Below are 16,061 nucleotides of genomic sequence, written 5' to 3'. Positions count from 1 at the left end.
GTAAAAAAACTAGACACAAGAAGAAGCCAAGTGTATGCTTGTGCTTGTGTAGTGTAGATGGTTTCATTGTTTCTTCAAGGCTCCTTTGATCTCCTTTTGTAGTTTTTGAATCTGTCCTAGTTGGATGAAGAAATCATTGAGTTTTCTAGCTTGATCTTTATCTTCTTTTATCTTGTAATCTTAATAGAACTTTAAATTTGAATTCTCTTTATTTGGTGTGATCTTCATGGCAACCAAAGTAAAAGAGCTTTTGAATTTAAGTGATATTGAATAAAACCTGAAATCAAAGCAAAGATACCTTTCAAAAGAAAAATTATAAAAAATAAAAAAATACACTTTTAAGCAATTAATTTATATAATTTCCTTAATTTAAAATATGAGTATCTTCTGCATTTTAAACCCTTTGAACATTATAAAATCCCTTAATTATATATAAAAATATATTATAAAATAGGGATACATCACCATGCATGTGGGATTAGAGTGGTATTCCCCAATCCCAAATACATGAGTTTGTCTAATCCCATATAATAAGTAATCTCTCATGTTAGACACTATTTTTCCAATCCCAATCTCAATCTCTCAATTTTAATATTTTGTACCAAACGATATCTATCTGTATAGAGTTGTGTGGGGAATGCTTAAACGCGAGTTTGTTATAATAATAATTATTATAATTATTACAACTATAATGAAGAATTGTTCAAATTCCCAGATGATAATCTGACAACAAAGCAAATCAAAAATCAGAAATCAGAAATCAGAAAAGAGATCAGAAATCAAAACACGTGTTTATGTGAAGCTTGAATCCAAATCATTGCGATTAGTGTTTTATAAGTCTTGCCATCTTGTGTCCCCACCAAACCCCCCCCCCAAAAAAAGTCCAAACACGTCCTAACATTTCCCACATGCACAATTTAAAAATGGTCTAAAGGTAAAACATAACACGAATAAAATTGGATGCTATATTATCTTAATTGTCAGTTTAATTATATGTGTATATATTGCTAATACTCCCTCCGGTCTTATATATAAGCTTCAAATAACTAAATTACGTTTAACGAACTAGCAGTTAAAATTAGTTAAAAATAATAAATAGTTAAGAAATATATTTTTTAAAAAAAAATATGCCCTTATTTATTAAGACAGTAAATGAAAGGTCATAAATGAAAGAAAATGATGAAAGAAAATATATGGAGATAATATTAATAAGAGAGATATATAATCAACTGAGAATAAAATTAAAAAAAAAAGTAATAAATGATTAAACAAACTAAAAAAAAAAAAGCTTACATTTTGAATTAAATTCATCTCTAAAAGTAAAATTTATATATAGGACGGGAGGGAGCATAGGCGTGGGCCAATGAATGAATGAAATGAAACTGTATGGAGACTGTAAGAATTACAAACAAAATTAATTATGAAAGGTACAGAACGTGACTTTGAAATCATAAGTTGAGTCAAGCGCAATAAATGTCCTTATTGAGACACTGTGATTGACTAGTTCTCAATATTGTAAGTTCAAATAAAATTTTTTTGCATATACTTATCTCATATTTTGTACAAAATTTTTTCTCCCATATGATTAAAAAACTATTTATTAACCATTTCAACCGGGCATAATTTTTTTTTTTTTTGCGTTTGAGTTTGACGTTTTTTTATTTACAAGCCATGTCCAAAATTCGTCACATTACATATCCCTTGATTTTCAACACAAAGTCACCACGTTCACACACTCATCCCCCTCGTCTCATTTTCTGTATCATGACTCGATAGGTGTTTGCTGCCACATGAGACATGTTTATACCTTTTTTTCCCCTTCTCTTAAATGATTCTTAAGGCCTAATCCATTTTTTCTTTTTTGGGAGCAAAGCTAGCTGATAAACTTGTTGACCAAAGTTTGCTTGCACTCCTTGCGGTACTTTTAGTTACGCGTATGTTCATTTTAGTTCTATAATACTATTTCCGGTTCTGAGAAAAAAAGCCCACCAGAATATAATCTGTTGAATTATTTTCTTTCGTCTACTGAAGACTCTGGAATGACATATTCCTCCGGTCCTTAATATATGACTTAACTATAAAGTTAATTTTGGTTCTAAATATAAGAACTATTTTTCATATTTATCTATTTTTTAAATTATCTTTATAGATACTTCCTCAATCATAATCAAGTAGAAGAGGGAGAGAGAATATTAAGAAAGATGATTATGGTATTTTAGAAAAAACATGTCATATTTTTTATAATTAACTAACTTACCTAACTTCTTTCATCTAATCAAATTAGTTAAATATGTCTTCTATTAAGCATCAGAAGAATAATTCACAAGCCTGCCTAATGAGATCAAGCTTCATCATGGATGATGGACTTAAAGCATATACAGTACAAAACCGAACTCAGCGAAGCTACTTGATGTGTGTGTGTGTGTAATATATTTATATGGATAGCCAGAAAAAGGAAGAGAATTTTTTCTTGTACTGATTTTTAGAAATAGAAATAACATCAAAAATGATGAATTAGTCATATGAAGATAGACCTTCATATTCTTCTTCTCAACGTCCTCGCATTCTTCTTCTCCAATTTTTTCTGAACCAAAATAACACGCAAGGAAAAGTAGTGGATCCTCTCTCCTTTTTCTTTCACACTATTGAATTAAAATTTTAATGGTACAGATGTAGTATCTTATAAAAATATTATTATACATGCATGAATGTATAAATAAACTTAGACTGTTAAAATTTGATTTGAACGGACAATTATTAATGGATTTTTTTACTACAGTTTTGTTTAGATCAAATATTGACACTTTAAACAAACTTATGTATTTTTTGAGTATAATTATAATAATACTTTTATAAAATGTTAAAATGAAAGGAGAAATAATATCTTTCGATTAGCATGATTATGATCGAAAATATAATATTATTCTCCCCTCTTATCTAATTTCGTAAAACAAAACGTAACAAAACATAAAAAAGATGTTCTGATTTTTTCTCGTCTTTTAAAATAAATTTTGACTTTTTTAATTTTTAACACAACCAAAAATACATTTTCAAACATGTTTTTATATGTTTTTTCTTTAAGTTTTTTAAAACAAAAAACTGCTTTGAAAACTGAAAGCCAAACAAGCTTTATATATATCTTCCTTGCGTTGAGACTATACCCTTCCGTTTCATACACTAAGCCCTTGCTTGGATTGAGAGAAAATTAGGGAGGAGAAAAAACTAGAGAGGAAAACATGAGGAGAAACAAGTTTTCTCTAACTAAGTCATCTGCAAAGAAAAGGTGTGATAATGCCGGTCCTTTACGTCCCAACTTAATTGGCTTCCACTTGCCTTTGCACATCTTCGCATGGATGGCCTGAGAGAGTCGCTCCATACACAGGACGAAGATGTACGGGGACAGCGGGTCTCCTTGTCTGATGCCCCGCTGTGGTCGAAAAGGGGGAGACGGAGTGCCATTCCACAAGACCTGTGTAGTGGGGGTAGAAATGCATTTCATAATGACATCAATTAGCCTATCTGGAATCTTGGCGTCTCTGAGGGGCTCTTCCACAAAGTCCCAACGCAACTTGTCAAAGGCCTTCTCAAGATCAACCTTAATGGCCATCCAACCTGTTTGCCCAGTCTTCCTTCTCACTGTGTGTATAACCTCCTGAGCAATAATGATGTTGTCGGTGATGTTACAGCCTTTGATAAAGCTTGTTTGGTATGGCGCAATGAGAAGAGGCATACCGAACTTGAGTCTGTTTGCCTTTACCTTCGTAATGATTTTATAAATTGTATTGCAAAGACTCATTGGTCTAAATTCCTTGAGGGTTTGGGGGTGATCCACCTTAGGAATTAGAGCAATAAGAGTCTTGTTGAAACTCTGATCCACTTCCTTTCCTTCAAAAATACCTCTCACTTCCTTAAACATGGCATCGCCCACTATGTCCCATTGAGTCTGGAAAAAATGCACATGGAGGCCGTCTATTCCTGGCGATTTAAGATGGTGCATATCAAAGAGAGCGTCTTTAATTTATGCTTTAGTTACAGGAGAAGCTAGGAGGTTAGTGAGAACATCAGTAGGGGGGGGGAAATAAACTTTTGTAGGGATACATCGTGGGTTCTGCCTGATCTAATGAGTAAAGATTCTTGAAGTACTCCATAGCCATTGAGGAGAGTTTAGATTGATCGGTTTCCCATTGCCCCTCCTCATTTTCCAGCATTAAAATACTGTTCTTACTTCATATGCTAATTTTCTTTCCTTCCTGTTTTCTCTCATCAATCCAAGCAAGAGGGATGATCACAACTTTCCTCCATTTTTTCCTTCTCTTTATTTTCTCTTCTCCTATTTTTTTTTTCCTCTCAACTTTTCTTTCCATCCAAGCACAGCATAACTGACCCAGTCTCCTCAGCCTACTCAGAGCACCAATGGCTATTGATTCTGTGAGAACCATCTCCTTTCGTACTCTTCTTCTTCTCCATTCTCATTTCTATGACTACTGCTTAACTTCCTTTGGAACCTATGCGCCAAACAGCACCTACCAGTTCAACCTCAACATCCTCCTATCCAAAACCACTTCAAACCCTAACGTCGATTACGGCTTCTACAATCTCTCTTACGGTCAATCCCCAGACACAGTCTACGCAATCGGACTCTGCCGAGCAGATGTTACTCCAACCACCTGCCGTGACTGCCTCAGAAATTCCACCACCGTTACGCATTCCTGTTATGGTTACAGCAGCGCTATTTCAATATACGACGAGTGCCTATTGTTCTACTCAGGATCTGTAATATTCGGCGTCGTCCCGACTCTGGATTTCACTATCTACAATAGGAGCGTGAGGGAAAATATAACAAATTGGGATGAGTATAAGCTAGTTGTGAATGGCTTACTTGGAAGTCTGAGTGGGAAAGCAGCGTCCGGTGATTCTCACCGGAAATTCGCCGCCGGGAATACTGAAGCAGGATCCAGTGGGAGGAAGATATACGGTGTTGTTCAGTGCATGCCTGATTTGGATGAGTCGGAGTGTCGTAATTGCTTGGACGGGGCTATCTCGAAAATTCCAGAATGTTGTAATGGTAGCGTAGGAGGCAGGGTTTTTAAACCGAGCTGCAATATCAGATTTGAAAGTTACAGATTCTATGAAGCGACCGCTGATGTACCAATTTCAGTATCAGCACCGGCACCGGCACCGCTAGTTTCTCCTCGTTCCGTCTATATGACATCGTCACAGGGTACTTTTCAACTTTTCTTAAATTAACAGTTTCTCGTTGTTTTTTTGGTACTTTTCAATCTTAAACCGTTAGGCTACTTCTCGTCAGAAAAAACCATAAAAAAAAAAAAGGAGAGAAAAACCATTAGTGCTATCCTTTAATTCAAAAAATAACGAAATAAAAATATGAACAATCCCACATTTAAATCCAACAAAAATGTTCAAATTCCAAATTAATTGGCCCATCAAATTCAACAAATCTCTCATTATATTAGATCATGAGGATGAATTTGGAATTTGAGAATCTTGTACTTTTATTATACCACATTGCTCCTCGACCTTTCTTTAAAAAAAATTAAAAGGAAAAAAAAGAAAAAAGGCTACCCCACTTGTGGCCGAAGTTTTAGTGAACCCGTCACGATAGAAGCCCTAGTGACCGAAGCTCTAACACTGGGAGATTGTCGGAGCTTCAGCTAGTGGTGATGGGAGTGGCGGCCGATTGTCAATAGAGGCAACTTAGAAAGAAGAAATAAACGAAAAGTAATTTAGCAAAAGACACATATTTAGAAATCCTATGATCCTATTAGAGATTTGTTAAGTTTATAGGATCAAATTGAAATTTAGGTATTTTATCTTCATTAAAAATTGTCTTTTCCATAAAAATAAGCAAAGACATAAATACCATCTAATCCTTATCTACAGGGGAACGAGGGAATGACACTTGAGTTGTCACCTATATAGTAATTTAATTTAAGTTTGTGATTACAAAATGTCAAAATTTCAGTTAAGGACTTCTAATCCTTAATAATGACACCAAACTTCATAACTACTCTTCAAAAATGTTCCATGTATAATTTTTACAAAAAAAAAATCAATTACAAATTATTATATAAATATCAATTTGCAGAAGACTATATGTAAATCTTTTCAATAAATATTTTCAAAAATTTTTGTTAACTTTCCAAAACTTGACACTAATATGTGAAAAATTTACAAATGATATTCCAACTTGTAACATGGAAAAGTAAAACAATCTTTAATACATATAGATATAGAAATTTTACGCTAAGTTTCCAGAATTTTAGATGATACGTGAAATTTTGCAACTAATGTTCTAGCTTTTAGAAATAATTCTTGCAACGATTTGACACTTATCGTTCCCAATTTATTATTAACTAATTTTGTATAAAATTCAGCATGGTCCATATCCACACAGTTCACTATTGACTATAAAATAATTTGCAACTAATTTTCTAAAAATGTACAGTCTAATCAGGACAAAAAATAAAGAAAGAAAAAAGAAGTGCCACGTGAAGGGTCTTGAGTTTAAAAAATTGATTAATACCAAAATTCAATCAAACTATAAGTATCAACATTAATATTATTCTTAAGAAAAATCGTAGTAGTAGAGTTTTTGTCCTACAGAGTAGTTGGGCTTTACATATCCAACATGATTGTTTCGTGGGCTTATTGTTTGGGCTTGTGTTTTTGTTTTGTGTAGTAACTTTTTTTTCCCTTGTAACCTTTTTTGGTTCTACTGGAATTCATTTCCCCGGTCAAAAAAAACATCCAACATGTTTCATTATGAATCTTTTTATTTTATTAATTATTGTTAATTAATGAACGTGATCTTTTTTTCTTAGGAAAACACAGTAAGTCACGAGTTGTCATTGAGATAATTGCGCCTGTAGTCGGCTTTGTGGTACTGCTTAGCCTCGTTGGGGTTTACGTTGCAAAAGGAAGGAAACTGGGAACAGCTATTCAAAGTAAGTGCACATACATCCAATCAATATGGTAGCCATGAAAAATCCAGTGACATAATTACAACGACTAGCTTAAATTCCTCTGTACCAGGTGAACTTGAAGCTAACAATAATGAAATTAAGCCTGCTGAATCAATACAGTTCAACTTTAAAACCATCGAAGTCGCTACAAATTCCTTCTCTGATGCAAATAAGCTTGGGCAAGGTGGATTTGGACCTGTTTATAAGGTTAGGATACAACAATGTCATGTTAAATAAATATCAGTTCCAAGTCTAATTACAATAAATCTTGGTTCTTGGTCAACTTCAGGGCAAGCTCTCCAATGGACAAAATATTGCTGTCAAAAGGTTGTCTGGGGTTTCTGGGCAGGGAGATACTGAATTCAAGAATGAAGTGCTGTTAATGGCTAAGCTTCAACACCGAAATTTAGTTCAGCTGCTTGGTTTTTGTTTGGAAGAGAAAGAACGACTCCTTATCTATGAACTTCTTGCTAATGGAAGCCTTGATTACTTCATATTTGGTATGAAATTCTCTTTAAACAAAAATCACCTCACTTTTTGTTGTGTGAATAAATGAGGAACAATCTTGATAATTCTTTAGATGTTTATATCTTGATTTGAAACATGTAGATCCTATTAAACGTGGATATTTGGATTGGGGAACACGTTTCAATATAATAAATGGCGTTGCTCGAGGACTTCATTATCTCCATGAGGATTCCCAACAGCGAATTATTCACCGAGATCTTAAAGCAAGTAATATTCTATTGGATGCAAAGATGAATCCTAAAATATCGGATTTTGGTATGGCAAAATTATTTTCTATTGATGAATCTCAAGCCAAGACAAATCGAATTGTGGGAACCTTGTAAGTGTAACAATTTGATAAAGCTACTAACTAAGGACCCGACATAACAAACAAAACATGAGAGCAAGCACTTGAATGTGATTGTATTTGATCATTTTAACTTGCAGAGGGTATATGGCACCAGAGTATGCAAGATATGGACAAGTCTCTATAAAGTCAGATGTGTTTAGTTTTGGCGTACTAATTCTTGAGATTGTAAGGGGCCAAAAGAATGGTGGCATCCATGATGGGGAGAATATTGAGCACCTTCCAAGCTTTGTATGTTTTCCTTCTTTTCATTATTTAACTTCTTGTCCCTAGAACTAAGTTTAAAAAATTAACTATATTAGATTACTTGAAATTTTTTGCAATTAAACAACTTCTTGCAGGCATGGAAAAACTGGAGGAAAGGAACATCATCAAATATTGTAGATCCCACATTAAATGACAATTCAAAAAGTGAAATACTGAGATGCATTCACATTGGATTGCTCTGTGTTCAAGAAAGGGCTTTTAATAGACCAACCATGGCTTCAGTTTTGCTCATGCTTGAGAGCGACTCTTTCTCTCTTCCAGAACCCTTGCAGCCGGCATTTTTTATGAAAAAAAACAGTTTATCACACATCAAATCTGAGGAGCACAGCTCTGTGCCAACAGCCTCAAGTGAACAAAATAGTAAAACTTCTGACATATTATCAGTAGATGAGGCCTCAATAACTAAGCTATATCCTCGCTAAAAGGTAAGGTCTACATTCACTATTCATCATAGCAATAGGCACGTAATACTTGTCACGGTGACGAGATTGTGTCATCCAAATTTAAAATTTTCAATTTATAAGAACATCTTTATTTTTAGATCTTGAAAAGTAGCCATTATAAGAGCATTTTTATTTTCAGATTCCGTATATATTAAACTAAACAGTTATTTCAAATGTAAAAATTAAAATTAAATTAGATTTGGACTATCCAAAATCAATTTGAACAGTCCAGATTGATGATGAGAACCCCATGATAAGGAAGAAATTTTCTTTGCAAATGTAAGTGTGGAAGTTAAACTTATGAGCCTCAATTACCGGTTTACAATATGGTTTATGAAGAAAAACAATACTTCATGATTGCCAATATAATGAAAGCATTCTCCAATTGCATGAGCATGGGAAGACTCACCCTTTTATTTTTACTTTGAATTCAGTAGTTCATGTGTAGTCAATAGGGATTTTGACGGATGATGAAGGAAGCAATAAAGAAAATAGCTTTTCTTGCAGGTTTAGGCGTTCAGATGCCCGAAGCCCTCTTAATCCTGCAACACCACCACAGATGTTGGTGTAGAATCGAAACAAAAGCTGTTCAGATCCTTCCTTGCTGCTTGTACAAGTTTGAATGCAACTTTGTGAACTTCCAGAATCTTTATGCCACTTGTGTGTTTACCAACAACAGCGTTTGTGTATGAACACTTGGTCGATTGAACTTGCAATGAAAAATATTGATAATAACTCTAATAAGTGACAATCCTCTGAGAAGCCCAATCTTCCCAACTCCTTTGGTCACCCTTCGTAACTATTCAAGCATGCCCCCATGAAAAACGAAACGACTTAACAGCTACTCTCTCTCACTTCCAATATCCTTCTAACCTGCATTTTCTGCATGCTTCCTAGTTCTTTTAAAATGTCCCGTTTTGGCAGTAAAACTCAATTGCAACAAGTTCATGAGAATCTGACAGTAACTCATGTAACTACTAGATTCTAACTTGTAGACAAAACATGGTAGGGACAGCTGCCAAATATCCTTCTTGATGATGTCTTTGTGAACTCCTTTCTTCCTTTGTAGTGCAAAAGGGATGCTCTTTTACCACTAGTGATCAGTACCTGAACTAGGAAATTTTGTGAATGCCAAATAATGTCGATTTGTGATATCCAGGAGAGAACGTCTGTTGTCCATCTAAATAACCTTCTCTTCTGATGGAAGCCTTAAAAATTTGGAAAAGAAAGAATCTTGCTTCAAATTGATTTAAATAAGATAAATGCTTTTAGGATCTCCTTTCTTTTGATGATGATAATCGTCCAACCTGCTTGATTGGATCTTTCATTAAAGAAATTCTATCTCGACTCTCAAATATCTATCCACAAATAGTTTTTGGCGCTTTATTGTCCCCTCCTCTTCTCATTGGTTCAAAACCTTTCCGGTTGGCTGTGTTTAACTGCTCCTGCTGCCCTGTATCTTTCTTTCTTTTGTTTCCTTATCAATCTGTCTTGTCCACCACGCATTAACAAATCTCAATTCCTCAATAGGACTAATGGGAAATCAGTGTTATTTTAATAACATGTGAGCCAATGGACACTGGGTCAGAAAATAAATTGATAAAAACAAATACTACACTTGACCTTAGCCAAAAGGCCTGCAAGTCATTGATAATTTTATTTTGCGTTAATATCATCTTTGGTCTCTAAAGTTTAAGCTCATTTTGATTTTGATCCTTAGAATTTGACGTTGTTTTGATCCACCTAAGACTTTTTTGACTCTGAAACAGTGTTTTGGGTTGCTAAAACAAGGTTTTAAGTACCAAAACCATTGTTTCAAATTTCAAGATCTAAACCAAAATCAAATTTTAGGGACTAAACATGGTATTGACCTTTTTATTTTTGTAGTTTCCACCCATCAATTACAATCTGCTGGTGTTTGCCCCTCAATCAAAGTTCTGGCCACAACAAAATTTTATTAACCTTGCGGTGCACCATATTGATTTTGACCCCCCGTCAATATCCAAAGGAATTAGCATTTTTCTTTCCCCTCTTTTTTTTGTTGTTGAGATTAAACTAAAGGAAACAGTGATAACGTTTCGAAAAAGAAGCCAAGAGAAAAGATAATATTAAAATATCAGAGAAGAAGGTTCATTTAGATTGGTTCAGTTCATAACCATGAAGCATTGGCAGTTATAAACAAACAATTAACATTTGGGTGTTCCCCAGAGGCAACATGGAGCTGAAAGAGACATACAGGCCTTCCGTTTACTTCTTTCCATCAGTGAAAGGCTTCATATCCATCGTAACAAATTAACCAAAGAAGCCTAAGGTGAAAATGTTTCCCTCCGTAAACAGCAGAAATTTACTTCTGATTTTACTCTCAGTTTCTGTGTTCATCATCCCCCATAACTCCCAGATAACCTACCTTTATAAGGCCTGTGACAAACTACCTAGTAGCAGAAATCCTGCAAAATTCAAATCCAATCTCACTTTCCTCTTGAATTATTTGTCTTCCAAATCATCCCTTCACAGCTTTTACAAAGATTTTTCACGTAATCTTTATGGCCTCTACCTTTGCAGGGGAGACGTTTCCGTTCAAACCTGCCAAAATTGTATCAAAGTTGCAACTCGAGAAATCAAAATCAAATGTGCATATAACCCAAGTGCAATCATCTGGTATGATCAGTGCATGCTCAGATACTCTCCAAAGAACTTCTTTGGAGTGGCACAAATTAAGCCTCAGAAACTCATGTGGAATCAGAGAAATAGAACTTCACTCAATCAACCTGATGTCGATGCGCTAGCTCTGATTTACCAACTCATAAAAGAAGCGACAAATACATCTATGCTGTTCAGAGCAAACGGTTCAGAGGTGGTGACAAATAGTTCTGAGCATCGATATGGTCTTGTGCAGTGCACAAGAGACTTAAATAGTAGTTCATGCAGCTTCTGTTTGTCAAAATTAATGGTAGAAGCACAGAAGTTTCGCCAACAGAAGGCTGGTTGGCAAATATTTGGTCCAAGTTGCAATATCAGGCATGAAAATTACATATTCTATCAGCAAATCTTGGGACCAGAGATTGCCCCTATACCACCAATGAACCAGCCAGATGATGCAGGTAGATATATTCTCAGCCTCTAATGTTTTAGTTTCTTCGGAAGTTTGAGTCAATCTAAGTTTGTATCTCAATCCCAAAATCAATTAAAAAGGATGAATATTTAAAAATACATACTATAACTAACCATTTTTTCTTTTTTTCCCTTAAGAATATGGTTGATGCTTAAAGTTGGCTAAGATTCCACATCTATACTGACACAATTCGTGGAAGAGCAGGTTCTGCAGAAGATTTCACATCAAACCTTAGAGCCAGTGTAGTTATACTCGTACCAGTTGCAATGGCTGCAGCTTTTTTGGGTTTTGCAAGTTATGTATGTTTTCACAGGAAAAGAAGACTTAAAGGTATGTGATGAGAAGGATCAAGATCCTCTGAAGTTTATTTTACTTGAAGTTTGAAGAGATAAAGAGAGGAACAAGGTGGGACTTATATCCACCGTGTTTGTTCTACATCAGTGAACCCCACTTCTTTCCTCTCTGATCCTCAGGTCAAAAGATATGTTACATGATGAGAGCGAAGCCTGATTTATATTTTTCTACTTTTCACACGCACTAAAATTTTGATGTAGTTGCTATAACTTTCTAACTTTCTAACCAGTTTTTTTATCCAGGGGGAAAAAGAACTGATGAAATCCTGTTGCAGAAGTCGGGGACTTCAAAGAAGCACTACTCTAAAGAGAAAGGAACATCAAAAGATGAGTACGATGGTGAAGTTCAAAACTTTAGTTTGAAGACCATTAAGGTTGCTACAAACTATTTCTCAGAAGAAGCCAAACTTGGGAAAGGAGGATTTGGACTCGTTTTCAAGGTTGGAGAGCAAACTTTCTTGCCTGAGTCTATTCAATTCAATTGTATGATGTGGAGATTGCATTAGTAATGATTAATTTTCGTGAACTAAATGGATCATTCACCTTAATCAACCATCTGCCGTCCTGACACTATAAATATGCACAATTTATCGTCCAACTCACTTAACATAGGAGGCAAAAAATTGTAGAGATTTAATTACAAACGTTAAAAATCAAATTGAAATTCGAATGACATTGTAGACACCAAGAGAATGATTAAACATGATAATTATTTTGATAACACCTCCAGGGACTATTTTGCAAACTTTAAAACCAACGACTGTGAATGAACTACACTTTCCAAAGATATATCAGTGCTCATTTTCGCCAGAAAAGAGAAAACTAGCCTCTCTTTTTTTTTTTCATATTTCTAGATTGTGATTAAAATCTAGTATACATGCAGGGGATGTTGAGTAATGGCAAGGAGGTAGCAGTTAAAAGGCTTTCATTCAAATCAGGGCAAGGCCTTGAAGAATTCAAAAATGAAGTGACATTGATAGCAAAACTTCAACACAAAAATCTTGTGAGGCTTTTGGGGTTGTGTCTGGAAGAAAATGAAAAGCTTCTAGTCTATGAATACATGCCCAACACCAGCCTTGACACCTTCTTGTTTGGTTCGTTTTCTCTCCCTCTTTTGATTACCTAAATATCTATATCTGCTTGTTATTAATAAGGATCTTCCTTTTAAGCAGATCGAACAAAACGTCAACAACTAGATTGGGCCAAGAGGAGGAATATTATAAAGGGAATTGCAAGAGGACTTCTGTACCTGCATGAGGACTCAAGACTAAAAATTATCCACAGAGATCTAAAAGCAAGCAATGTGTTACTAGACGAAGAGATGAATGCAAAAATTTCCGATTTTGGAACAGCTAGAATTTTTGGCAGCAATCAAAATCAAGCTAGTACCGAAAGAGTTATTGGTACATAGTAAGTATTTATGATTCTCACAACTCAACTTACATCCAAATGTCACACATCCTACATAATGTTTATTCAAAATTATTCACCATTGTATTGTTCCTTTCAGCAGAATCAATAATACCCTTACACAGAAATTGAATGTGCATAGCGTTGATGTTTTTTCATCGCTAATTTGCTCTATTATCTAAACTGAATAGCACCTAAAAGGTGTTTACTCTTATTGCTTATCCGCCTGACTTGCTAAAGGCTTCTTAAACATTCTATAGTGGATATATGGCACCTGAATATGCCTTAGAGGGAGTATTTTCCATCAAGTCGGATGTTTACAGCTTTGGTGTCATCATGCTAGAAATTATCAGTGGAAAAAGAAACACCGGCTTCTACCAACCAGAACGTGGTTTAAGTCTTCTTTCCCACGTAAGCTCTTTTTTCCTTTGTCCCCTTATGGAGAAATAAGGTTAAAAGTAGTATTATATAATAAATAAATAAATAAAATCATCTAACCTTTGTGAGAGTTTGAACAGGCATGGCGACTCTGGAATGAAGGCAAAGGACTTGAACTTGTGGAGAGTGAATTGGTCAAAACTTGTGCTGATAAGGATGAAGCTTTGAGATGGATCCATATTGGGCTTCTATGTGTTCAAGAGAACCCACAAGATAGGCCCACTATGTCATCGGTTGTTCTAATGCTAGCAAGTTCCAGCAATCTTCCTCGCCCATTTGCACCTCCATTTTCAGTCGGCAGATTCTTCGCTGCTATTCAGTCCTCCTCCACATCTGTTTCCACTGAGAAAGTTTCATGTGATTGTTGACTGAGACAGATCAGTCTCCTCACTTCCTGTATTTATTGATGAGGATCTTCCTAGAACGATCTTATTTGTTGACTCAACTCTTATATGTTTCGCTAGCTTTTGGTTTTATCTCTGTTTTTTGCTTGAGCTGAGAGATTAAGCCTTTGTTTCTTTTGCTTTACTTTTCCTTCTTACATTAGCCGTAAATACGTGGGAAAAAGTGAGGGGACATATTAAGAATAAAAGATGCATGTTTTGTAATTTCCACCTCATAGCGTTGTCCATCTTTATCCATCCGAACGGATATTTCTATGCTTCTGAGTTGTCACAAAGACCATATGGGCAGTAGATTGAACTTAGAAAAAGTACATTTTTCCAGATAATAGATGTATGTTTTACCAGAAAAATGACAAGTAGACACATATTACTTCACAGTTCGTCGTTCCAAAAATTTACCGGAAATGTGCTATGAGTCTTCGCATGCAAGAAAATCCCAAAAATTACTTCAAAAAATACTTTCATACAAATCGCAATAAAACTCTTCTCATATACTTAGCTTGAAATCCGTAAAAGTATTTCTGAAAAGCCAATCTAACCATCCCCTTACATCAGAGAGCCTCAAATCTTGAAGTTGGGTGTTGTTCATTTGAAGTTGTGTTTGGTAATATTAGTGTTCATTGAGAAAAGAACACAAATCTTGAATTATCTAATTTGTGTCAATTACATTGTCACTCTAGCTTGAATTATGGTTCAGACCATAATTTGGGAAAAAGTTAATAAAAGCGAAGTGGAAAGGAAGTTTAATAGGAAGTGGGGGCCATGAAGCAAGTAGGAAACTGCAATTTGCTTGGGCGAATGGGCGCTTAGCTGTTACCTATGCCTTCATGAGAGGGACAATTCATAGATCGAAAGCTGCGATCCATTTCAAACGACAACTGCGGATTCTGCAGAGTCAGAATTAAGACTTCGACAATGGATTTGGGTGGGAGCTCCTAAATTCTCAAGTTCTTCCTACTTTCCAATTTTTTTTTATTATTTCTTTTTGTAATTAGATTCTACATAAAATGAGAGAAATAATTATATCTTATGAGCAAAAAATAGTGGAGGTTTCAATTTTTTATTATTTTTCAAACAAAATACTTCAAAATTGGTGCATTACGATTTTTTAAAAAAAATCATAAAAAAATTAAAACTGCATTGTTTTTTATTCATAAAATATCAAAATTTTACTTATTTTAGATAGAATCTAATGGTAAAAGGAAAGAAGAAGGAAATGCTTCAGAAGTAGAAAAAGTTTGAGGGGACAACTAAGATGGACAGCTCATACCCCAAATCCACAAATTACCTCCCTACAAAATCAATAGGATTTGGGCATAACTTAGATTGTTTCTTAGGTTTGTTAATTTGTATGACTGTTTTTCTCTTTATTTATATATAGCTTTAGTTTATATTTAAACAAAAAATTTTCACGTCCTTTTTTCATTTTATCTCTAAATACAAAGGTTTTGAAAAATAGACCGGTTATTAAATCAATTGAGGTTGTGGTTTAGACATGAACAGCAATGTTAGATTGTTCATGATTGAATAATACTCTTTCAGTACTAAATATAAAACATATTTTATAATATAATTTATACTACAAAATGTGTTTTATATTTAAAACCTGAAAAATATAATCTAATTAAAATATAAAAAAGTTTAATATATAATTTTGAAGAGAGTAATATTTAAATAAAAAGATAATAATTAAACAATAAATAGAATATTCATGTATAAACCACACATAATCTAATATAAGAGTGTTACTAAAACACAAATATGATGGACTACTATT

At 34.5% G+C, this 16,061-nt stretch overlaps 2 protein-coding genes across 2 annotated transcripts; both read left to right on the top strand.

The window, feature by feature from the left end:
- The first annotated feature begins 4,383 nt into the window (after positions 1–4,383).
- Positions 4,384–9,428, top strand: LOC114724920 (putative receptor-like protein kinase At4g00960). The gene is made up of 7 exons (XM_028911376.1): positions 4,384–5,221; positions 7,054–7,190; positions 7,273–7,483; positions 7,593–7,830; positions 7,938–8,088; positions 8,199–8,547; positions 9,074–9,428. The coding sequence occupies exons 1-6, from the start codon at positions 4,414–4,416 to the stop codon at positions 8,544–8,546; spliced, it is 1,893 nt and encodes a 630-aa protein (XP_028767209.1). The 5' UTR covers positions 4,384–4,413; the 3' UTR covers position 8,547; positions 9,074–9,428.
- Positions 9,429–11,237: 1,809 nt separating this feature from the next.
- Positions 11,238–14,354, top strand: LOC114724974 (putative receptor-like protein kinase At4g00960). The gene is made up of 7 exons (XM_028911440.1): positions 11,238–11,668; positions 11,884–12,009; positions 12,276–12,472; positions 12,916–13,126; positions 13,205–13,442; positions 13,703–13,853; positions 13,961–14,354. Exons 1-7 carry the CDS (start codon positions 11,239–11,241, stop codon positions 14,246–14,248), a joined length of 1,641 nt encoding a protein of 546 aa, XP_028767273.1. The 5' UTR covers position 11,238; the 3' UTR covers positions 14,249–14,354.
- The last annotated feature ends 1,707 nt before the right edge of the window (positions 14,355–16,061 follow it).

Source organism: Neltuma alba, unplaced genomic scaffold, assembly GCF_004799145.2.
Source record: "Neltuma alba isolate B1F8T4 unplaced genomic scaffold, ASM479914v2 tig00012206_pilon, whole genome shotgun sequence".
Classification (NCBI taxonomy): Eukaryota; Viridiplantae; Streptophyta; class Magnoliopsida; order Fabales; family Fabaceae; genus Neltuma; species Neltuma alba.
Note: the sequence above shows the minus strand (reverse complement) of the source record. Positions and strands in the feature narration are given on the sequence as shown.

Excerpts from the sequence above, each read along its gene's own strand:
- LOC114724920 (XM_028911376.1), top strand. The coding sequence starts at position 4,414 with ATGGCTATTGATTCTGTGAGAACCATCTCCTTTCGTACTCTTCTTCTT. Across the intron at positions 5,222-7,053 it reads CTATATGACATCGTCACAGG|GTGAACTTGAAGCTAACAAT; the intron begins GTACTTTTCAAC and ends CCTCTGTACCAG. Across the intron at positions 7,484-7,592 it reads CCTTGATTACTTCATATTTG|ATCCTATTAAACGTGGATAT; the intron begins GTATGAAATTCT and ends TGAAACATGTAG.
- LOC114724974 (XM_028911440.1), top strand. The coding sequence starts at position 11,239 with ATGCTCAGATACTCTCCAAAGAACTTCTTTGGAGTGGCACAAATTAAG. Across the intron at positions 12,473-12,915 it reads GATTTGGACTCGTTTTCAAG|GGGATGTTGAGTAATGGCAA; the intron begins GTTGGAGAGCAA and ends GTATACATGCAG. Across the intron at positions 13,854-13,960 it reads GTTTAAGTCTTCTTTCCCAC|GCATGGCGACTCTGGAATGA; the intron begins GTAAGCTCTTTT and ends GAGTTTGAACAG.